The sequence below is a fragment of the Macaca nemestrina genome, chromosome 11 (assembly GCF_043159975.1).
Source record: "Macaca nemestrina isolate mMacNem1 chromosome 11, mMacNem.hap1, whole genome shotgun sequence".
Taxonomy (NCBI): Eukaryota; Metazoa; Chordata; class Mammalia; order Primates; family Cercopithecidae; genus Macaca; species Macaca nemestrina.
The window spans coordinates 98,270,493-98,295,944 of record NC_092135.1 but is presented as its reverse complement, the minus strand read 5'-3'; the positions used below and the strand labels follow the sequence as shown (position 1 = coordinate 98,295,944).

The 25,452-nt window shown below is 37.6% G+C and overlaps 1 protein-coding gene across 4 annotated transcripts in view; it reads right to left on the bottom strand.

Annotated features, from left to right (window-relative positions):
- LOC105468126 (shugoshin 2) overlaps positions 1-24,455 on the bottom strand; it is a 54,605-nt gene extending 30,150 nt beyond the window's left edge. The window contains exons 1-5 of one of the 4 annotated variants that reach the window (XM_011718139.2): positions 22,527-24,455; positions 19,459-19,593; positions 17,431-17,606; positions 16,459-16,536; positions 9,898-9,983 (exon numbers count right to left, since the gene is read on the bottom strand). In XM_011718139.2, coding sequence (XP_011716441.2) covers positions 9,898-9,983; positions 16,459-16,536; positions 17,431-17,606; positions 19,459-19,591 — 473 coding nt within the window. In that variant the 5' untranslated portion in view covers positions 19,592-19,593; positions 22,527-24,455. Of the gene's footprint in view, positions 1-9,897; positions 9,984-16,458; positions 16,537-17,430; positions 17,607-19,458; positions 19,594-20,643; positions 20,782-22,054; positions 22,489-22,526 lie in introns of those variants that run through there. The other 3 variants (XM_011718138.2, XM_011718140.3, XM_011718137.3) reach the window with 3 other exon arrangements.
- Positions 24,456-25,452: the final 997 nt, after the last annotated feature.

The following is a 25,452-nucleotide window of genomic DNA, read 5'->3' as shown; positions in this document are numbered from 1 at the left end:
TAAGAATCTGTTTTCTTGTGCAACAGGACACAATTGGAAAAACTGGTTATTTTACCAAGGCATTGACTGGAATGGTGTGCTTTCCTTTAAGGAATCAAATTTGACTTAGAGAGCCAATAAAGGCCCATTGGGAAAACTGGCCTCATATCTTGTCTACACAATCCCTGCACAGGTTTCTTGACCTGTAAGTAAATAAGGTCATTTTCTGACAGGCCCAGGAGCCCCACGTTATCTTGGGACCTCAAGAAGAGAGGAATTTACTCAAGTTCTAGGTATTGGAAGGTACAAACCCATGGCTGGGCTCAGCTTTAAAAAAGTCTCATCTGAGATTCCTTAAGGAACAGCATTCCATCAAAGCCAATTTAAAAACAACTTATGTTCTTTTTAGACTCTGCTTATTCCTGTGAGCCCATCAGTGGTCTCTGGCTGCTGCTCAAAAGAAAGAAGAGGGACAGGTAATGTAGAAATCTCTATCAGTATTCTAATTCTGGATATGTTTTGGAATCAGTTAGTGACTCCCTATTAGCTTGGTTCCAACAATTGCCCAGTTCATGGAAAGTCTTCTTATTTAGTTTACTTGGGATAATTTTACTTATTTTGCTTTACTGTTGTAGAATATATTGCTGTTGTACTCCTTGTGTAGGAATGCAGGATGGGCTCCCTTAATGTTTTCTGAAATGGAACACTTATTAATCTTCCAGGTATCACCTTTTGTCAGAACTCAAGAGTTATGAATGGTCCTCACCATACTGTTGCCTTCTGACTGAGCTCCTCTATACCCGAATACAAGAGTCCCTAACAGTTAGGCAGGAATATCATCACCCCTATTCAGCCTGAAGTTACAGAAGATGAATTTTCATCCCTCTACAACCCTTAGGATTAAGGGTTCCCTTGTAAAAGGAGGGGAGGGGGCGGATATATCAGAGGTGTTTGAGCTAGAGCAACTCCTTCTTGAACAGGGGATAGCTAAAATAAGGCTGAGACCTACTGGGCTGCACTCCCAGGAGGTTAAGGCATTCTTAGTCAATGGATGAGACAGGAGATCAGCAAAAGGTACAGGTCACAAAGACCTTGCTGATAAAACAGCATGCAGTAAAGAAGCCGGCCAAAACCCACCAAAACCAAGATGGTGACAAAAGTGACCTATGGTCATCCTCACTGCTCATTATATGCTAATTATAATTTATTAGCATGCTAAAAGACACTCCCACCAGCACCATGACAATTTACAAATGCCATGGTAATGTCAGGAAGTTACCTTATATGGTCTAAAAGGGGAGAAAACCTCAGTTCCAGGAATTGCCCACTTCTTTCCTAGAAAACTTATGAATAATCCACCCCTCATTTAGCATATGATCAAGGAATAACTACAAGTAACCTTGGTTGAACAGCCCATGCCACTGCTCTGCTTATGGAGTAGCCTTTCTTTATTCCTTAATTTCACTAGTAAACTTGCTTGCACTTAAAAAACAAACAAAACCCAGTAACATTGAGAATATCATTTAAGAATATAAAATAAAGCTGAGCACTGTGACACACAACTGTAATATGCCATTGTATATATATCTTCCATACTTTATCCACACATCTGTTGATGGGTGCTTAGGTTGATTCCACATGTTGGCTATTGTGAATAGTGCTGCAATAAACATGGGAGTGCAGATAGCTCTTTGATACACTGATTTCCTTTTTTTTTTTTTTTTGGATATATACTCAACAATGGAATTACTATATCATATGGAAGTTATATTTTTAGTTTTTTGAAGAACCTCCATGCTGTTCTGCATAGTGGCTATATTAATTTACATTTCTACCAGTATATGAGGATTCCCCTTTTTGCAAGCAGTGTTTTTGTTTTTGTTTTTGCTACTTTGTTTAAGCTCCCAATATATGCTGGTTATTAATCCTTTCTCAGAGAGACAGTTTGCAAATATTTTCTCACATTATATGGGTTGTCTCTTCACTTTGTTGATTGTTTCCTTTGCTGTGCAGAAGCTTTTTAGCTTGATGTAATAATCTTAATTGTTTATTTTTGCTTTGGTTGCCTGTGCTTTTGAGGTCTTACACAAGACATTTTTGCCCAGATCAAGTCCTGAAGTGTTTCCCCAACGTTTTCTTCTAATAGTTTCATAGTTTTGGGTCTTAGTTCAAATCTTTTATCCATTTTGATTTGATTTTTGTGTATGGTGAGAGATAGGAGTCTAGTTTCATTCTTCTGCATATAGTTATCCAGTTTTCCCGGCACCATTTATTGAAGACACTATTCCAAGTTTCTGCTTTGTTGAAGATGAGTTGGTTTTAAATGAATGCATTTATATCTGGGTTCTGTGTTCCATTGGTATCTATGTCCATTTTTATGCCAGTACCATGCTCTTTTGGTTACTACAGCTTTGTAATAAATTTTGAAGTCATGTAGTGTGATGCCTCCAGCTTTGTTCATTTTGCTCAAGATTGCTTTGGTTACTCAGGGTCTTTTGTGGGTCCATATAAATTTTAGGATTTTCCCCCCTTATTTCTGTGAAGAATGTCATTGGTATTTTGATATGAATTGCATTGAATCTGTAAATTGCTTTGGGTAGTATTTTAACAGTATTAATTCTTCCAATCCACGAGCATGGAATATCTTCCCTTTCTTGGTTTCCTATTTTTTTCATCAGGGTTTTGTCATTTTCTTTCTATAGAACTTCCACTTCTTTTGGTTAGATTGATTCCTAGGTATTTCATATTTTTTGTAGCTATGATAAATGGGATTGCTTTCTTGACTTCTTTTTCTGATCGTTCACATATAAATGCTACTAATTATGTTGATTTTGCATCCTGCAACTTCACTGAATTCCCTTATGTGTCCTAAAAGCTTTTCGGTGGAGTGTTTATAAGATCAGGCCATCTGCAAACAAGGCTAATTTGATTCCTTCCTTTCCAATGTGGATGGCCTTTATTTTGTTTTCTTGCTTAGCTGCTCTGGCCAGTACTTCAAGTATTCCATTGAATAGCAGTGAAAGTGGGCATTCTTGTCTTGTTCCAGTCTTCAAAGTACAATGCTAGATGTGGGTTCGTCATAGATGGTCTTTACTATTTTTAGGAATATTCTTTTTACACCCATTTTGGTGTATCAAAAAGGGATGTTGAGTTTTACCAAAAGCTGTTTGGCATCTATTGAAATAATCATACACTTTTTGTTCTTGTTACTGTTAATGTGATGAATCACATTGATTGATTCGTGTATATGCTGAGCCATCCTTACAACCCTAGCATGAATCCCACTTGATCATGGTGAATGTTCTTTTTAATGTGTTGTTGAATTTGACTTGCTAATACTTTGTTGAGGATTTTTACATCTATGTTCATCAGTGATATTGGTCTGTAGTTTTCTCTTTTCATTGTGTCCTTGTCTGGTTTTGGTATTAGGGTAATGCTGGCCTTGTAGAGTGAGTTTGGAAGTATTCCCTCCTTTTCAAAGCATGTTAGTGGGATTCATCATCACTGTTCTTTAAATTTTTGGTAGAATTCAGCAGTGAATCCATCAAATCCTGGGCTTTTCTTTTTTTGAGACAGGGTGTTGCTCTGTCACCAAAGCTGGAGTGCAGTGGTGTGAACACTGCTCACTGCAGCCTCAACTTCCCAGGCTCAAGCAGTCCTCCCACCTTAGCCTCCTGACTAGCTGGGACCACAGACTTAGCCTGACAGGATTAGCCGCCACACCCAGCTAATTTTTTATTTTGTAGGGACTGGATCTTGTTATATTGCCCAGGCTGGTCTCAAACTCCTAGCCTCAAGCAATCCTCCTGCCTTGGCCTCCCAAAGGGCTGGGATTATAGGTGTGAGCTACTGTGCCCAGCCTGGGCTTTTCTTCAATGGGAGAGTTTTTATTATAGCTTCAATCTCATTACTTGTTATTGGTTTGTTGAGGTTTTCTATTTCTTTATGGTTTAATCTTGGTAGGTTACATGTGTCCAAAAATGTATTCATTTCTTCCACATTTTGTGATTTGTTGGTGTATAATTATTCATAATCATCTCTAATAATTATATTTCTGAGGTCTGAGTTGTTATGTCTCATCTCTTGTTTGATTTTATTTATTATAGTCCTCTCTCTCAGTCTAGCTAAAGGTTTGTCAATGTTGTTTATCTTTTCAAAAAACCAACTTTTCATTTTGTTTATCTTCTATACTTTTTTAGTCTCAATTTTATTTATTTCTGCTCTGATCTTTATTATTTCTTCTGCTAACTTGGGATTTGCTTTGTTCTTGCTTTTCTAATTCCTTGACATGTATTTTTAGGTTGTTTATTGGAAGTGTTTCTCCTTTTTTGACATAGGCATTTATTGCTATAAACTTCCCTTTCAGTATTGCTTTTGCCATACCCCATACACTTTGCTGTTGTATTTCCCTTTTCATTTAGGAAATTTTTAAATTTCCTTCTTACTTTCTTCTTTGACCCACTGGTTGCTTAGGAACATGTTTATTTTCCATTTGTTTGTGTATTTTCCAAAGTTACTCTCATTATTGATTTCCAGTTTTCTTCCATTGTGGTCAGAGAAGATACTGGATATGATTTATATTTTTTCGAACTTGTACAGACCTGCTGTTTGTGCCTAAGATACAGTCTATTCTGAAAAATATTCCATGTGTTGATGAAAAGAATGTGTATTCTGCAGCAGTTGGGTGAAATGTTCTGTAGATGTCAGTTAGAACTACTGTATCTAGTGTGCAGTTTATGCTGTTTCTTTGTTGATTTTCTGTCTGGATGATCTGTCCATTACTGACAGTAGGATGTTAAAGCCCCCTACTATTACTGTATTGCAGTTTCTCTCTCCCTTTACATCCATTAATGTTGGCTTTATATGGAGTTGCAGTGTTGAGTGCATAGATATTTATAATTGTTATATCCTCTGGTTGAATAGACCCCTTAATCATATAGTGACCCTCCTTCACTGCCAGTTTTTACAGTCTTTGTAGTTTATCTTATCTGCTATGAGTACAGCTACTCTTGCTCTTTATTATTTTCTAGTTGCATGGAATATGTTTTTCCAGCCCTTCTCCACTTTCAGTCTATATGTGTCTTTATAGGTGAAGTGGGTTTCTTGTAGGCAGCACATAGGTAGGTCTCATTTATTTATCCATTCAGCTACTCTATGGCTTTTAATTGAAGAACTGAGACAATTTACATAAAAACCCACAAAATAATTCTATAATTTAAAGCCATCCTCCAACATTTTGTCTTTTAGTTGTATCAATTTACATATCTTTATATTATCAACAGGTTGGTATAGTTTTGATACATTTATCTTTTGGGCTTCATACTAGAGTTTGAGTGGATTGCATACCATAAATACGGTTAACAAAGTATTCTGGGTTTGTCTGTGTACTTAATTTTACCAGTGGGTTTTATACCTTAAAAAGTTTCCTTTTGCATGGTAGTGTTTTTTTCTTTCAGATTGAAGAACTCCCTTCCGCATTTCTTGCAAGATGGGTTTTGGTGGTGGTCAGTTTCCTTGGCTTTTGTTTATGCGTGAAAGACTTTAGCTCTCCTTTAAATTTGCATGACAATTTGTTGGACACAATATTCTTGGGTGTCAGTTTTTTGTTGTTTGAGTGCTTTGAAAATGTTGTTCTACTCCCTTCTGGCCAGCATGGTTTCTATGGAGAAGTCTGTTGCTCCATGAATTGGAGCTCCTTTATCTGTTATTTTCTTCTTATCTCTCATTGCTTTTAGGATCTTCTCTTTGTCTTTGACCTTTGAAAGTTTGATTATTATAGGCCTTGGAGTAGTCTTATTTGCATTGAATCTGTTTGGTGTTCTCAGGCCTTCCTTTACCTGGATATGTATATCTTTCTCATGTCTTGAAAAATTTTCTGTTATTATTTCTTTGAATAAGCTTCCTATGCCTTGCTCATGCTCGGCTTTCTCTTAAACACTAATAATTCTTAGATTTGGTCTTTTGGGGTAATTTTTTGTATCTTGTAGGCACCCTTCATTCCTTTCCCTTCTGTTTATTTTTATTCTCTGACTGTGTATTTTCAAATAGCCAGCTCACTGATTCTTTCCTCTGTTTGGTTCATTCTGCTATTAAAAACCTCTAAAGAGTTTTATAGTTCAGCAAATGTATTTCTCAGTTCCAGGATTTCTGTTTGACTTTTTTTATTATTTTAATCTCTTTGCTAAATTTCTCTGATAAATTTCTGAGCTGCTTTTCTGTGTTATCTTGGAGATCACTGAGTTTCCTTAAAACTACTATTTAGAATTCTTGGTCCAAGAACTCACAAATTGCCACTTCATTAGAATCACTAAATTTCTGCCTTTTGTCCTTTTGGGAAGGTCATGGTTCCTTGTTTGCTGTAGTTTCTTGTGTGTATATGTCTATGTCTTTGCCTTGAAGGATTAGTTATTTATTCCAGTTTGCTTTGTCCAGCTTGTTTTGGATTTTATTGAATATATCTGCTTAGCAAATCTTTACTGCTAGTTTGCTGCCTCCTTTTTGGCTCTAGGTGGTGCCTTCAACCTAGGTTCACGTTGGAGCTAGTAAATGGTTTGACCACTGCCTGTCCCAAAACGGGGGAGGTCCCAAAGGGTTTAGGACAGCAGTGTGGGAAGGCTAGCTAGGAGTTCACACCCAGGGGACCTGGGGAATGTACCTCCTACAATCACTCTCATTGGCACTTCCTTTGGCTGAGTTACAGAGCAGAGTTTCTGGGCTGGGGATTGTAGTCCAGCCTTGCTTGTTTGTCTCTGCCTGTCCTCAGGATATTTCTCCTTTCAGGCAGTCACAATACTACCCGTCAGTTAAGGCAAGGACAGTTCTCCTGACAGAGAACTGAAGAAGTGGGGAAGCTGGCTGACCATTTCAATTTTGCTTTTTCCAGTACAGAAACTGTGAGTTGAGGGGAGATTTTCCGCACAGTTGGGGCCTGGCAGAATGGGAGGGAGGGGCATCACACATGTGTAAGTGCAGTTCTCCTACCATCTGCTCAGAGTTTTTCCACCTCTCTTTGGCCTCAGGAAGTATCTCATCTAGCTCAAGCTCTGGGCTGTTGCTGGTGGAAGATCTTGGCACTGTATGTGTTTGTTTGTTTTTGTTGGGGCAAGAGAAGCCAGCTTATTTTACACTGCCATTTTAGAACCAGAACCAATAAAGATTTTCTTTAAAGGACACAAAAGTTAGTAACCAAAAAGGGGGGTGAGGGAGAAGATACACACCTCCCCGCCGCAAACAAAGTTGGATTTCATAAAGAGCTACTTTTCATCTAAAGACACCATTAAGAGAGCAAAGAGGCAAACCACAGAGTAGAAGATACACAAAGAATATGCCAGGCATAGTGGCTCACACCTATAATCCTAGCACTTTGGGAGGTTGAGGTGGGCAGATCACTTGAGCTCAGGAGTTCAAGGCTAGCCTGGGCAACATGGCAAAACCCTGTCTCTACAAAAAGTACAAAAATTAGCCAGGCATGGTGGCATGCACCTGTAGTCCCAGCTACTTGGGGGACTGAGGAGAGAGGATCGCTTGAGCCTGAGAGGTCAAGGCTGTAGTGAGGTGAGATTGCACCACTGCACTCCAGGCTGGGTGACAAAGTGAGACCCTGTCTTACATACAAAAAAATGTACACAAGGAACGCCTTAAAAAATACGACAGATAACCCAACAGAAAGTAAACATATGAAGATACTTAACTTCTTAGTTATCAGGAAAATTAAAAATAAAACCTCAACATGATACCACTACACACCCCTCAAAATGACTAAAATGAAAAAGACAGACAATAACAAGAATTGCTGAGGATATAGAACAACAGGAATCCTCATATATTGTTAGTAATAATGTATATTGGTATAACTCCTTTAGAAAACTACTTAGCAGTTTCTCCTGAAGCCAAAGAAATATAAATATATATCCCAAGTAATTCTACTCCACACTATATACCTAACAGAATATGTGCATACCTTCATCAAAAGGCATATATGTGGCAGTGCTATTTGTAATAGATAAAAATTAGAAAACCAGGTCAGGTGTGGTGGCTCATGCTTGTAATCCCAGCACTTTCAGAGGCCGAGGTGGAAGGATTACTGGAAGTCAGGAGTGAGACCAGCCTGGCCAACATGGTAAAATCCTGTCCCTACTAAAAATACAAAAATTAGCCAAGCAGAGTGGTGAGTGCCCATAATCCCAACTACTTGAGAGGCTAAGGCAGGAGGATCACTTGAACCCAGGAGGTGGAGGTTGCAGCTGAGATTGTGCCACTGCACTCCAGCTTGGGTGATAGAGCAAGACTCTGTCTCAGAAAAACAAACTGGAAAACCAACAAAATGTTCACCATAAGAAAAATGGATACATTGTAGTATAATCATATAATGGAATACTATACAGCAATGAGAACAAATAATTCACAACTACATACAGCAATATGGATGAATCTCACAAACATAATGCTGGGCAAAATAAGAGACAAATATACATACTGTATAATTTCATTATATGAAGTTCAAAACTGTGCAAAATTAATCAATTTATAATTAGAAGTCAGCATAATATTTATCCTTGGGTAAGTGTTGGGTAGTAGGTAATGATCGGAAAGGGACACAAGGAAGTATCTGAGATGTTGGTAATATTCTGTTTCTTGTTCTGGGTATTTGTTACACAACAGTGTTCACTTGGTGAAAATCCACCATGTCTGAATGTGTATAATATAATACCAACAAAAGTTCACTTAAAAACACACAATACAATTTTTTGGAGGATAAGTTGACACTTGATTTGCATATCTATATGAAACAATATGTGCATAATGACAACATACTTTTGAAAAACTACTAAGGATCTAATAAACAACAAAATTTACTATTTTAAAATTATAACAATTAAAATGTACTGGTACAAAATGGTAGTAACACACATAATAGGCAAGTCAATGGAACTAACTATAATGAATAGAAAGTGATACAGTAAATATGAGAGTTTTTTACTACGGCATAGATAGCATTTCAATAAATAAGTACATTTACTTGTGCACTTAAGTAAAAACATTAAATCTATAAGTTATATATAATAGAAAGAACATTTCTAAAAGAGATAAGAGGATTTTGGTCAATGCTATCAATTCATTCAATCATTTCGCCTTTCTGAGCATCACTGACTGACTTGTAAAATGATAGATTTGAAATAGTGTGCTTTCTATAACTTATAATCAAATTAATCAAAAATAAGAATTGTGGACAGGAGGAGAAGAGCAAAGACAAAAGTTAATTTTTTTTGTTTGTTCTGTTTTTGAGATGGAGTCTTGCTCTGTCACCCAGGCTGGAGTGCAGTGGCGCAATCTCGGCTCACTGCAAGCTCTGCCTCCTGAGTTCACGCCATTCTCTGGCCTCAGCCTCCTGAGTAGCTGGGATTACAGGCGCCCGCCACCACACCTGGCTAATTTTTTGTAGTTTTAGTAGAGATGGGGTTTCACTGTGTTAGCCAGGATGGTCTTGATCTCCTGACCTTGTGATCCTCCCACCTCAGCCTCCCAAAGTGCTGGGATTACAGACATGAGCCATCATGCCCGGCCGGCCGACAAAAGTTAATTTTAAAGCTTAGGATAATACACAAGATAATAAAAGTAGAAACAGTCATCAGATTTACCCAGGAAAAATCAATATGAGGCCAGATGTGAACTAGATGAAAAGAAAAAAAAGAACTGTAAAGTGGCAAGACATTACAAATAAACCTGGTTTGAGGATTGAGTATAAGTTTCCTCGAATTCCTAGAGAAACAACTTATAGCAAGACACTACAAACTACCTCATTTCTACCTTAGTAGATAACTACAGGTTGATGATCCTGAACATTGTACAATACAAACACTAATTGTGTTATATAAAATCTATAAACTCTGAACTAGTGTAATTCAAGCCCATATTTACCTTGCAAATGGAAGACGCATCAACATGCACTGTTTACTAATTCGTTTCTTCTTGCTAGCTGACAGTAGAAAGGAACTCTGATGGAACTATTTTTGAAAAGAATAAAGAAAACAGAAAGTTTCTAACCTTACTAAATCATGTTAGTTACCACAGTACCAAATTATACAATGACATTAATAGTAAAAGAACATTTCTTGCATTTGCCTTTAATAGTTTAATGAGAATAATGTGATAAGGTTAAAACACAGTTCATCCTTAATCATGCCAATGAAAGATAATCACTGCCAATATTTTGGTAAATAACCTCAGCATTCCGCCATGTGTAGGAATAAATACATGACTATACCTACACAAATAAAATATCTTTACATACATGCAATATGTTCATGTCTATGTATGTGTTATGTAATATTTTATTGAACTTTATAATACATCTTTTAAATGGCCTTTTAAAATTCAAAATCTGGGTGATTTTAATATATCTTTTATATATTTGCTTATCCACATTTCTAAATTTTCAGATACAAACATGTTTTTAATTATTAATAAAGACCAGAAAATTAGGCAACACACAACCATGTTTCTTATTACAGAGCTAAGCTGTAATAGAAACAAGGGAATGGCGCCAAATTATCAAGCTGATTTTAAAATTCATATGAAAATGCAAAAGACCTAGAATAGCTAAAAAACAAACTTTGAAAAAGAAAAAAGTTAGGAGGGTTACAGTAATTGAGACAGTATAGTATTAGCATAATGATAGACAAACAGATCAATGACATAGAACAGAGAGTCCAGAAATGGATTCACATATATTTGGCCAATTAATTTTTGACAAAAGCACAAAGGTCAAATGGGGAACCTAAACTTCCACACTCACCAGGCTATAAGACGACAACTCTCTTCTAAATCTGGGGTACCATCAAAAAAGGCTTGGGACAGCCCAGTGTTAGAGTACATCCCCGCCCAGCAATATCAGTGGAGGACATATGTGGATCTCCATCCTGTTTCATATTCTTTTTATGAGATGGTCAGTTGGGTGCAGCCATTAAAAGAAGGCAGAGACTCAGGAAAAAAATAAAGTTTATTATACTCACAGGTCCTAGAGACAAGAGGTACAGCAGGCCATGCAGAGCCACACAGAAAAGACACTAGGATGGTCAGGAGGCAGAAGATGGGAACAAGGGGAAGGTTTAGGCCAGAGCCTATTATCGGAGTTTCCACAGGAAAGGCAAGGCAGGGCAGGGTGAATAGTCTAGAATTGGCTAGTTTGAATAATTCTGGCAGGCTCTAAGACATAGGAGAGGTAGGTCCCTGGTTCCCTAGTACCTGACCCAGGGACAATCAAAGCAGAGGACCATTGCCTCCTAAAATATAAGGGCCAGACAGGGGAGGTATGGCTCTGGATTAGTTAGCTTGCATATCAAAAGTGCTATGGTTTGAATGTCTCCTCCAAAACTCATGTTGAAACTGAATTACCATTGTGATGGTATTAAGAGGCAGGACCTTTAAGAGGTAATTATGTCATGAGGGCTCTGCCCTCACAAATGGATTAATGCTGTTATTGCAGGAGTGGGTTAGTTACAGGAGTGTGGTCTCCTTTTCTGTCTTGCATGCTTTCTCGCCCTTCCACCTTCTATCATGGGATGACACATGCCAGCTGTCAGCATCATGCTCTTGGACTTCCCAGCCTCCAGAACTGTGAACCAAATGAATCTCTGTTCTTTATAAATTACCCAGTCTTTTTAGAGAATGAAATCTCAAATGAAAAAAAGAAAATGATAAATTACCCTGTATGTGGTATTCTGTTATAGCAGCAGAAAACAGACTAAAACAAAAGACAAGCTCCTGGCTGGTCCCTTGCTATCTCTAAAAATTGGCTAGCCCTGAGAAGGGCAGTGTCTCCAGCCAATAATATTTTAAAAGATGTAAAAACATCATAATACACAGAAAATAAAATGTATATATGCTATACATCCCCATTCAGTGATAGGAAGGAGTTCCCCTCCCTCTCCTCTATGGTGGGGATAGAAATGGTTTAATAAAGAACTAGGATTTTCATCACTCTTCAGGAGTAACAACCTCCCCCCTTCATTATCCTCCTCATCCTTATATCAGCAGAGGCCATGAAAGTAATGAGGTGCCCTTCCCTGTTCCAGCCACAGTGGTGTCAGCCTGAACTCCCAGCTCCACTCATCAGTTATGCCCACCACAGTGTTGTCAATAGAGGCTGAATGGGAAGTCTAAACTTCAGTACCCACTTGGCAGTAGGCAGCACCTCCCCTTACCGCCAGTGTAGTGTCAAAGGAGGTCTCCTTAAACAGAAGATGGAAATAAGATCCAATGTCTTATAATGCACCTAAAATGTCCCAAGATACAGTTGAAAATCAATCACTCGTCATGCCAAAAATCAGGTAACTCTAAATTTGAATGAGAAAGGACAATAGATACCAACACTGAGATGACACAAATGTTGGAATTATCTGACGAAGATTTTAAAAAAGGTATCATAAAAATGCTTCAACAAGCAATTACTAACATGCTTAAAACAAATGAAAAAATGGAACATCTCAGCAAACAAATAGATGTAAAGAGCCAAATGGAGCTCAGAACTGAAAAATGTAATAACCAAATAAAACAAATTAAATGAGCTCAACAGCAAAACCAAGAAAACAAAAGGGGGAAAAATCTGTGAACTTGGAGATAGAACAATAGAAATTACCCAAACTGAACAAGAGAGAAAAGAGACTGAAAAAAATAACAGAGAGTTAGGGATTTGTGGAATAGCAAAAAAGATAAAACATTCATGTCATCAGAGTCCTAGAAGGAAAGGAGAAAGAGAAAGAGTGCAGGACTGGAAAAGTATTTGGGGACATAATGGTTGAACATTTTTCCAAACTTGATAAAGACATCAACCTACAAAACATAATGGTTGAACATTTTTCCAAACTTGATAAAGACATCAACCTACAAATTCAAGAAGCTGAGTGAACCTCAAAAAGATAAACCCAAGGAAATTCATGGCAAAACACATCAAAGTCAAAATTCTCAAAACTAAAGACAATTTAAAAAATTGAAAGTATTGAGAGAGAAATGGCATCTTACCTACAGTTAATAAAAAAAGCATTGACTCAAAGTTAGAAAAGTAACAATGAACCACAAAAAGGCAAAATAACTTATTAAAAATAAAAGCAAAAAATGTCTGAAACATCAAACATTAAATTAAATTAGAAAGATGGTTCTTTTAAAAAAGAATAAAATAAAATAGAAAAACCACAACAACCTAAGATAGTTGGGGCGGGGGGGGCGGGGGGGAAGACAAATAAAAGCCCAAATACACAAAATTAATCAACTGGGGAAATACAACACAGACAAAATTAAGAATAATGACAGACTACTCTGGTCAACTCTGTGAACATCAATTAAAAAGCTTAGATTAAACAGATAACCTTCTAAGGAAAAATAATTCAATAAAACTAAATACGAAAGAAAGACATTTTCCTAAGGGGACCAATATCCATAGGATAAATAAAGTCAACAAAAAGCTACTATCACTCTCATCAAAAAAGTCCCAGGTCCAGATGGTTTCAAAGAATAATTCTACCAAACCTTTAAAGAAAAACAATTATAATACTGTATCACTTTTCAAGAACACAGAAAAAGTAAGACATCCAAATTCTTTTTATGATCTTAGTATATATATCATTGTTATCAATGCCTAAAGACTGTATGGTCTTATGTTTTTTTCTATGCATAGAAAAAAAACTTCAGAGTCCTCACTTATAACTAACAATAGAAAAATCCTAAAGAAAACTGGCAAAAAAGAATTCAGCAGCGCATTAAATGAAAAATAAATCACTTCTGAAGTTTATTACAGACATGTAAAATTAGGAAAGTTACTAAAATAAATAATCATACTAAGACACCTAAAAAGACCACATCATCATCATGCTAAAAAGATACTTACATTATTTGGCATTATTTTTATTTAGAAAGCTCAATCAAAGAGGGACTACAGGAAACATACGTACCTTACTTATTTATATATAAAACAAGCATCATTCTTACTGGGGAAACACTACCTAATATTTTATGCATGTGTATTGTATCCTACTATGTTCTAGATGTTGTTCTGGTAAAGACATCCCTGCACTCAAAAAGCTTACATTCTGATGGGATGAACAATAAACAAAATTGTCATACAGTGTTAAGTGTTAAGGAGAAAGATGAAAGAAGAAAAGCAGGATATGAAATGTTGATACAAGGGTTGGGAGTGTTTAAATTTATGCAGAGTTGCCAGGGAAGACTTCACTGGGGTCACTTTTGAGTCAACATTTGAAGGACAAGAACTTGTTGCATGCAGACAGAATATGTACAAAAGCACTGCGGTAGCAACTTACCTCTGTTTGAGGGAGTGGGAAGAGAACGGCACTGAAAAGGTTAAGGAGTGGAAGAAACAGGAGTAGTAAATGAGGTGGAAGAAATAACAAGAGTTTCAGTTTTCAGATCATATCAAGCAATAGATAAGACTCTACTGGAGAGTTTCAAGCAGAGACTAACATTTTAACAGGATCATTCTGGCTGTTATAATAAGAAGAGAATACATAGAGAAACAAGAGAAAAAGAAGGCCAAGTTGGGATGCTATTATTAATACAATATGTAAGTGAGAGAAAATGGTGCCTTGGACATGGGTAGTGAAAGAGGGTTGTGAGAACTGGTAGAATTGTAGACTGATTTTGAAGGCAGAACTAAAATGATTTGCCAAAGCATCAGATATAGGGTGTGAGAAAAAGATAGGAAAAGAGAGTTGTGATTATCTTAGATGAAAATCTCATAAGGAACTGGTTTGGTGGCAAATGTGAAATTTCAGATGCCTTTTAGACGTCCAGATGCCAAGTAGGTAATTAGATATAAATCGTCTGGAGGTCAGAGGAGATGGTCAGGCTGGAGTTACAAATTTGAAAGTCATCAGTATACAGTAGTAACTAAAACCGTAAGATAGAATAAAATTATTTAGGAGGAGTGAATGTAGATAGAAAAGAGAAGTCCAAGAACTGAGTCATAAGGCATTCCCAAAACTTAGGAAAACAAAGAGAAACCAGCAAACAGACGGAAAAAGAATAGCCAGAAGGGTAGGAAGAGACTTAGTAGAGTGTAGTATTCTAAAAGTCATGAGAAGTCAATATAAGAACCAAGAATTATCCATGGGTTTTCACAACATAGACATCTATGGTGACTTTCAGGATTTAGTGGATTGGTGGTGAAAACCCAGTTGGAATGGGATCAAGAGAAACTAGAGATAGTGAATAAATCTCTCATAAAGCTTTGCTGTAAAGGCAAGAAGAGAGCTGAGATAGTACCTGGGAAATAGCTGGAATAAGAGGTTTATTTGTTTGTTTGTTTGTTTAAGATGAGAGATGATAACATTTTTACATCCTGATGGGAATAATTCAGAAGGGAGGAAAAAAGTTAATGATGCAAGAGGGAAAGGCACTCTACACTAACACAAGCCAACAGCAAAGGACAACCCAAGTGTCCAACAACAGGAGCCTAGTGAGGTAGATTACAAGTCCACTCTAGATCTATCCAAAGCAGCACCAAAAGAGAATGAGGAATCACTCCACGTAATCATTTGGAGAAATCCCCAAGATATGTCATATAAAAAGTAAGGTGTAGAACATCTGGTATAGCATGCTATCTTTTGTGTAAAGAAGAAAAGTAAGAAAATATTTATTTTGTTTATTTGTTTGTTTTTATATAAAGAAAAAGATGAAAGCAATCACCTGCATGAGGTACAAGGAGAAGAGAGAATTGAGAAGAAAGTAGCTGAAGGCGGACAAAAGCATGTGTGAAACTTTATTCTATGCTTTTCTTATCTCGTTCTGATGTTAGAACAGTATGTCTATATGACCCATCACCTGCCCCACTTAATAATAACTAGAAAGAAAAAGAATTTTAAAGCTTGGTATGCAAAAGTTAGTCTGTTAAATAATAAGTTCGAGAAGGTTGCTACCAAGATTGTATACTATGCCTTCACCTCCAGCTTCTCCATCTACCTGCTGTCCAGTTTTTACTTTTCCTTAATCTAGATGTTGACCTCAGCCCTCTGAATTCTCCAAAAAGAACCACATGAAAAGCATTTGGGAAATTTAGAATTTGTTTTAGAAAACAGTATAAAGTAGGACCACCCTCTATTTTTCTCCCCAGTTTTTCAATTGTGTCCATCTTTAAAACAAACAAACAAAAACCCCAAAGTCTTTCCTCACTTAAAATGCTTCCTTTCTACTAATGTCTTCATGTTTCTTAGTCCGTTTAGGAGCCAGTATGTTCCACTAACCTGTCTAATCCTGTTACTTTTAATAAAAACCTAATTTTCATACGACATTTTCAATAACCAATTATACAAAATGATAATATGCTGTTAGCCAGTTAAAACTGATATTATCATCAGTCCTTTGCACAAAACTTGAAATATGAATCTCCAACCTTGATGTTATTTAAGTAAACTCAGTGATCCTCTGTAATCTAAAGAATGACACTATTTACATATAAATTCTACTTACCTCAGAAAGACTGCTCATTTCAATTGCAGTTATCAAGTTATTGTTCATGAGAGCTTCTATGTCTATAAGCTTCTTATTCTGCACATGTAAAATAAAGACCCCTTTTCATCAGTTAAGACTTGGAATGTTTTATAATATCAAGCGTTTATGAATGCCATCCATGTGAGAAAACTTAAAAAATAATTGATATCACATTGAGCTAAAAATTGAGATCACATTCAGCTAAAATGGCACATTATATAGTACCAAATAGTGTTATATAGTCCAAATAGTCATACATATCATACATATATACATGTACACACACACACACGTTGAATGCTTTGGAACTAACAATTATACGTTTTCCTATAAACATTTTTCTATCTTCTCATAATAATATATCACATGGCAAGAGAACAGTTTGTCAGCCACAGTAATTTAACCCACAAGTAGAGTAGGTCCTTTTTCCATTATAAATAAGTTCTACTTATTTTAGATTTAGATCTATAGTTGTAGCCTAGCTAATCATTAGCTCTCACTGCCCTGTCTGTGAACAGAGTTGAAATTTGGAAGGAAAAGAAACAACTATAATCTTCATTCTGTTTGGCTTGTGGCCAGGTAAATGCTGAGATTAAAAAACAATAACAACATTCTGGGAACTCCTTTCCTTTCAAGAACACTGGAAGAACTATGACCATCTTTTAAAAATGTATTAATGTACCAAGCTTTGCTTATGATTAGCAATCAAATGTTGGTCAAGATATCATACTGGTTTACACAGCACACAAGCACACATTTAGAATGCAGATTTAAAACACATGTTTTATTACCCATTAACAGTTTGTCCTGTAACATAGACTTGCATGGCATACTGACTTTCAATAATTTTTCACAATTGGAGATCTGAAAAATATTTTTAGAGCTTCTATAATAATGCAGCTAAAAGATTTAAGTTATAATTAGAATTCAAAAACAATATAGCTTCCATACCAAGTTATTCAGCTTTAGGCGAAGAAATGTGTTCTCAAAATTCAGTTTCTCTACTTCTTTTTGCAAGAGCATCTTTTCAGTTGTAATTCTTCGAGAATTCTCTTTTTCTCTACTAAGAGCCTGAGCTAATGCCCTGTTGTTGTGCTTTAAAGATATTTTGAAAATAGAAGAATTATCTGTAAAAAGATTTTTAAAATGAGTTAATATTGAACTTACACCTTAATAAATTTTTGTATTCCTTAGAAAAACTACATTAGACAAAATGCATTTCACTTTGTAAGTTTTAACTGAAGATTAGAAAAGAGAATAACAATACAGATGTAGTTTTGAGAAAAATAAACTCACAGTTTAGAGCTGAAGAAATGAAAGCTAGACAGAAGATGATGAATTCAAGAGTTGTGAGGAATGCAGAATATATATAAAAAGTTAGGAATAAGAGGACTGCAGCACAGACACGGCATTCTACATAATTAGATCAGTCACAAAAACTAAATATTGATACTTGCTGCTCGACCTGCTTTCCTGCGTTTGACTAGCAGACAGAATGGAGAAACTGATTCTGCAGCTCTAACTGGAAATGTCCCATAGGAATGAGGATAGCCAATCTGTGAAAATTCTAAAGCCAGTCTCTACAGCTCCAGAACTGAAGAAATTACTTAATACTCCCAAAGTCCATTTTCAGACTTTGAGTGATAGAGGCATACTTACTCTAAGGTTAGACGGATAACTCCCTAAACCCCGTGGGACCTCGTACTGCCATCTAAAAGATCCTACCTCTTATTTCTAGGCATCTACTGCAATCTAAACTTGACTTCTCTTTAAAAGCACTATGTAAATATGATTTAAATCACTCCTGAAATGCTTTTCTGTTGGAAGCAAAGAAATTTCCTTGTGAATTCATTGGTAGAGCTTACCTTAAATACAGTGTGTTCCCTTAGTACATTTAAAACATCATTATATTTTCATAATTTTAACTTACATGTCACCATTCAATAACATATGCCACTGAATAAAAGTCTAGTGTATGTGAAATAAGTTTTATAAAATTTAATAACATTTTGTAAGTACTCAGGGAAAACTTGGGATTCTGCAAAACAGGGTCCAAAACAGTACTTTACCTTTGGCAGAGAGAGTAGTTTTGGATAGCCATCCTTGGCATAGCAAATGGAAATTGACTAGAACCAGCTTAGGATTTCCAGAAGATAAAGAGTAATAACATTTTCCTATTGTACTCCTCAAAGTCAGCATATTCCTTCATAACATGGGGTACGGAATAGTCTTGCCAAAGGGAGGAAGCAAGAGCCAGTGTAAGAAGTGGCCCTAGAAACCTGGGTGGGAGCTGCATCATGATTTACAGGCACCCAGGAGGCTGGGCTGTTTTAGAAGTCACACGTGATTGTCCTTCACAGAGCTGTATCAGCAGATAATGTGACTAAAAGGGTACCTCCCCCGACTCCTGCTAAGATGGTTATCAACATTGAGATAATGTTCAGAAGTAATGAAAATTTATCTTGGAGTTTTCCCACCTCCTTTTTTTTTTTTTTTTTTTGCCCGTCTGATGCCTTAACTCCAGAATTCATGAAATTCCATTTCCAAAGTGCTCAGTGTCTTCTTAAGATTGCCTATATAAAGTCACACACACATATATATAAAAGCACCCAGTGTGAGCCAACCTCCTCTAGGCTACCCATCATCCAGTTGCCACAACATGCCAGAACAACCTGCTACACTTATTACGTCTTTTCCAGAAAAATCATGTTGGTATTTTTTTCTGCGCTGTAGAAACTAGCTGTCTTGGGCCACTGCAGCCTCACTGCTGAAAATTCAGCTGTCACACTTAGGGTAAATCATCAAAACCACCCAACTAACAGGAGTCAAAAGAGATAGGAAGGATCAAATTTAAAAAGTTATCAGTTAACAAAATAGTCATTTTAGTAATTTTCTGTACTTGATAAAATAAGGTAGAAAACAAAACAATTCTGGGGAAAAGTTAAAATGTGAGTGTATTTTAAAACTAATGGCACTTACTTAGAATTTTTGTTTTTATTTTTGAAGCAAGAGAAACATTCAACTTAGCAGTCTTTGAAATTCTTTTGTCTTTCACATGTCTCTTAATTCCTGAGGTAAAAAGTGAGCCAGTTTCCATCACTGGGCACGCCATCACTGAAGTGAAAGAAAAAAAAAATCATAGTATTGATTAATAAAAGAAAAAGGATAACTGATAAATACATTTTAAAAAGTAATAATCATGACTGAATATATTCTGTGCATTAAGTATTTGCTAAACTTTGTATAAAATCTGAAAGTATGAATGTAATCAAAAGTGGCTTAAGGTATAATCCAAAAAGGTAAATGATTATTTTTTTCATTTAAACCTACATTAATCATCTATATACCAGGTGCAGGGGACAGATGACAGGATATGGTCTCTGCTCTCATGGAATGCATGGAATGTGGGTACAGACAGTGCTTTCATACAATGTAAGAAGTGTAACCTTAGAGATATACATAGAGTTTAAAGGAAGTACAGAAGAGATATACCTAATCCAAGGTGGGGAAGGGGGTTGGAGAAATAGGAAATCTTAAATTTGTCTATTAGATTTATGGCCTATTATAGAAACAGGAAGATAAACAAATCATTACATTATAGTATTACAAGAGTAATAGCTACAATACACAATGCAGAGGAGAAGTGATTAACTGTGCCTGGGCAGAGGAAAAGGATCAGAAATAGCTTCACTGAGAAGGAGCGCCTGATGTTGAGTCATGTAAGACCAACCTCCCCATGGCTCCATTTCCTTCCCAAGCCTCCTTACCTCCATCTGCAGAGATCTAAAAAAAAAAAAAAACCCTGTCCCCTGCACCTGCCTAACCCTCAATACTCAGCCTCCCCACCACTACTTGCCTTGAGTCCATAGGACTCAGCTCACTATGGCAATCCAGAACTCAGCTCACTATGTCAATCATGGCAAGAATCCCTCAACTCCTGGGTCACATTCATCCCCCTCACTCGAATCCCCTCAGCTCTACACATTCCTCATCTGGTCCTGTGGTAAGCTGGAAAATGGCCCCCCAAAGTTATTAGATCCCTTTAATTTTAAACTTCATGTGGAAAAACAGCCTTTGCAGATTTGAATAAGTTGAAGATCTTGTAATGGGGAGATTAATCTGGATTATCCAGGCAGGCCTAAATACTATCACAAGAGTCCTTACAAAAGACAGCAGAAACAGGAGTGATGCAGCCACATGCCAAGGACTGCCAGCAGCCATCAGGAACTGACAAAACAAGGAACAGATTCTCCTGAAGAGCCTCCAGAGAGAGTGCAGCTGGGAATACACCTTGAGGGGTGAAAAATTCAGTGATAACTGAATTTAGACTTCTGGCCTCCAAAACTGTGGGGAAATACATTTCTGTTGTTTTAAGCGCCTCATTTATGATAATTTGTTACAGCAGCCAAAGGAAATGAATACAGCCTGCCTATCTTACCCTTGCCAGACTCATGAGGTCCTCTAGAACTCACATTCCATCAACAACCAAACCTCTACAGCCTCAATCTCTTTTCTGAATGTTCTCTTCATCTTCTTGAACCACCCTCTACCCTGAGGACACAGATTCTCCTGCAGTCCTGTCAGGCAGGGGCTGTTTTCCCTCCCACACCCCTTCTAGAGGCTACAACACATTCATGTGTGCAGACCATTCATCTTCCCTCCTCCCTAAAAATTCCCATCCTTGAATATACTGTCATTTTATTCCTTTTTCCCTTTGTATCAGCTCTTCCTTCAAATGACCACAGGGCTTGCTCACTTCCTTCGAGCATTTGCCAAAATGTCACTTTCTTAGTGAGACTTCCCAGTCCAAACTACTTAAAAATTGCACACTTACCCGCATTCTCCCCTTCTGTTTTATTTTTTTCCATTAACTTACCAATGTCTAAGATAAAATTAAATAGTTTATTTAACTTATTATCTGTTTTCTCCTACTAAATTGTAAGTTCAATGAGGACATAAACTTTTGTCAAGTTTGTTTGCTTCTGTACCTTAGTACAGAAATATGCCTGCCACATAGCAGCTGCTGGATAAACATTTGTGGAAGAAGTGACTATGAATGAATGGAAGAACTTTCCAATAGAAAAACTGCCCACTCTTGGAATGGGTCTCCTTTGAAAGTGTTAAGCAGATGTTGAGAGGTGTCAAGCAAATAATGGAAAGATGGTTTCAGAAATTTCTGCAATGGGGAATAAGTTGAACCAGAAACTTTTCAAGATTAAGGCTCAACGGTTCTTTTAAACGTTTTGCCAAAAAGAAACTTTAAAATCAAACATCACTATCTATCTCATAGACAGTAGAACACAGAAACTCCCCTCAAACTGTTGCATCTCACACACCTGAAAGGGATCCTAACATAGAAATCTAGTTCATCTCCAAAAAAATCCAGTCTGGAATATAAAATCTCATTTTACTAATTAGGAAACCACAGCTGGACTGCCCTCCCCAATAAACTGGTTCTGACACAATTCCTTAATTTAATAAATGGCACTGTCAATCGCCTATTCAAATCCTCATGCCAGAAATCTGGGAGTGTTCCTTGACATTGCCCTGTCAGCCCCTACATCAATGACCTTACCAAGGGAAACTTTAGGAGCCAGAACCAGGCATTTGGAGTACTGCTCCAGGGTGATTTACCATGTAGACACTGAGACATTATGATAGTGATTACAATTGTGTTGGAGCTCCAGTTCCAACATTTCATAGCTATGTGATCTCAACACCTCTTCGTCTCAATTTCCAGATTTATAAAACCATAAAAACTCAGGTCATCTCCTTGTAGGGACTAAATGAGCCAATATATGTACAGTGTCTAGTACAGGACCTAGTATACAGTCAGCACTCAATACCAGCACCTATTTATTACAACTCTGTGACACTTGTCCGGCCAGCATCTCGACTATCTCTAAATACGAAATACTCAGTTCCACATTCAATTCTCCTGAATTGGATACCTCATCTAAAAATTTGTCCTATTCTCTACTGAATAGGACAGAACAGGACATCTCTACTGAATAGGGCATTGTCCCTGTTCTCTACTGAAATCCCACCTGTACATCAAGTAGCTCAAGTTCCAAGTTCCAAGTTCTTCCCAGTCTTCCATCACCTCTTCGCCTTCAGCCAGCCTCTCCAAAGGAGAGGGCTCCTTCGAGAACTTTGGCACGCAGTCCCTAACATTCATTTCGCAGACACGTACTGAGCGCTCACAATGCCCTAGAAACTGTTCAAGCGAGTAGAGCAGTCCCGGAGACAGAAATTTGTTCCCTTAAGTAGCTGACCTAACTGGTGGCTCTCCCTGCTCGCCCTGCCGGACGCTCAAATCTCAGAAACAAGAGGCAGCGACTCAAAGCCAAAACAGGACTCCATCAACGAACCCCTCGGAGCCGGAGAGGGGCGCCGTCCCGGATCCCGGAGGACAGAGGGCGGAAGACGAGCCGGAGACCGAGGCGGACAGCGCCTAGAGAACCGGCTCAAGAACGACACCGATCCCGACAGTGAGAGGGCGGTCACGTCAAACGCCGCAGGCCACTAACTTACCTCTCTTTCAGCGTGGGGCACCCCCACCTAGCTCAGGGCGCTCGGCAAGCAACAGCAGCAGCAGCTCAGGTTTAAACGCCACAGCCGTTGGCGGTTGCCCCATCAGCCAATCGAGTCCCGCGAAGATGGCGCAAGGGAGGACGGTTACTAGGAAGTGGAAGGCGGAAAGGGCGGGACCCCGCTGCGAGGGCAGGAGGGGGCGAGCCCAGGCGAGCCGGGGGCGGTCCTGTCTCCGTGACAGGGGTTCTCTTCTGCCCGGTGTTGGTGGCGGTCCGCTGTCTCCTGAAGCGTTGATGGAAAAGAAAACGCTTCTCTGACATTCATTATCAATCACATGTCTGAAAGGCTTGACAGCCACCTCAAGTCTGTTAGAAAGTATATGTTGTTTACTGGGATACTACTCACCCACATCTTACCATTTCTTCTGCATCCTTGCATTTCCAGTTGTGATACCAGCACCTTTAGTTTTCACTTAAAAGCTCTCCCCATGTTTCTTTTAACTTCTGGGGGGAAAAGGAGCAATGATATTTCGTTGCAAACCCCGGATCTCATTAATATTTAGGTCTTGCACTAATGGTTTGTTTTAGCTGAATATACAAGACTGACGTTTTCCATTATACGCAACTACATTTTAAAAATGTATTATTCACCTTATATTCCATGTCAATTCGCTTATTTTTCGCAAATTACTTTCATAATCTTTACAAAGAATTTGGAGAAACTACAAAGAATAAAATTTCCTCTTTGTATACCATTGGACTGAAAATGAAAATAGCTTGTTAAATCAAGGTTCCAATAATTGATTATACATAATGCAGTCAACTTCATACTCTTCTCAATTTTTTGTTCATTCGAAGACATTTGAGAATTACTTTTACTTTAGAGAATCTAGACAAATGATGCAAAACATGCTTTTGAGTTCAGACCTTTTAGTCTAATACATATCATGATCAGTCTCCAAACAGATCTGGTTACATGAATCTTGTGTAAGTAGAAAAGTATTTACTGATTGTCCAGCTGCTAACATTCCAGAAGACAGTAAAATAAAAAATTTCAATAACAGTGGTTAGAAAGTAATATACTGGTTATAGAAATTTGTGCTTACCTAGGAGTTAACTAGCACTGTATCTTGCTTACCCAGCCTGACACATTAAATGCTCAATGTATATGTTTTTTTAAAATGAACCTTGTAGTGACTGTGCCATTTAATGGTTATTAAATCTTGGCCAAACCACTTAATCTCTCTGGGCTTCTGTTTCCTCATTTGTAAAATGGAGTTAATAACAGCATCCCATATATTTTATGATGGTTTCAATCAATGGGCCCTTTTGTTCAAATGCATTGATATCGCTTTCTTCCCAATGGACACATTTTGTAGCTACAGCTTCAAAACCAAAACAAATTGAAAAGGGAGACAGGAAAGTCAGAGGTAGGGGAGATGCTAAAACATTTATCAAGACATGAATACCAAGACCTCTTTAAAAAAAAAAAAAAAAAAAAAAAGCGCTACCTTATCTCAGAGCAGTTGAAAGGATTTAACTGCTTTGTAAATTGTAAAACCTCTTGAAAATGTAAATTAGTATCATATACAACCATAAACCTAAAACGTATAATTAATCAGGTTAAATTTAATGTGATCTCAGTTTGCTTTTAGTTATTTGCCTTTTGCCTCTTGGTATAATGGATAGAGGCAGGAGCCCTGGATGAGAAGTCTGGAGATGCAGTTATTGTAGTTGTGGCTGAGTCATTAGCTGTGTGTTCCTTGTTTCAAGTATTTTATCTGTAAAATAAACCAGTTACATTAAATGAGCTCACAGGCCTGTTGTGATACTCTCCTCTGCACCGGGCACTGATTTTGTTCCTCTCCATCTGTTTTCCTTTATTCTTATACTCATTAGTTGCCTGATTTTCTCTACCTAAGGGTAGATTCCAGTCAATTAAAATTTGATTGTCCTAAGACACAATCACCCACACCAAAAAAGGGATGGGAAGGAAACAGAGAAAGTGTAACTGTCAAAAAACAAAAACCAGAAAAGCCCTCTTTAACATACCAGCATTACTAAAACAAAAATCGTCCAAGAACAGTCCCTGAGCAGGAGCCAAGTAAAGAACACTGCAAATCAATAAACCAATAAAACAAAGTAGAAAGAATGTACTTACATTTTATGAAACCATCTGACCTGATCATCTGTACCAGTCTGGCAGGATGCATTGCACCAAGGAAAACTAACCCAGGCTGATAGAAGCAGAAAAGAATATTGGGTGGGTTAAAGCGTTTCTGGGTGGGATAGAGATACAGGCTTGGAAAATAAGGTGAGCTTAGTAGCAGACGAGCACCTAGCCATGGTCATGCTACCAGAAATAGCCCTTTGAGGATGCAGCTGATCGTGCACAGCCAACAGTGGCACTAGATGCCGCCACTGGGACCACCACTGCTGC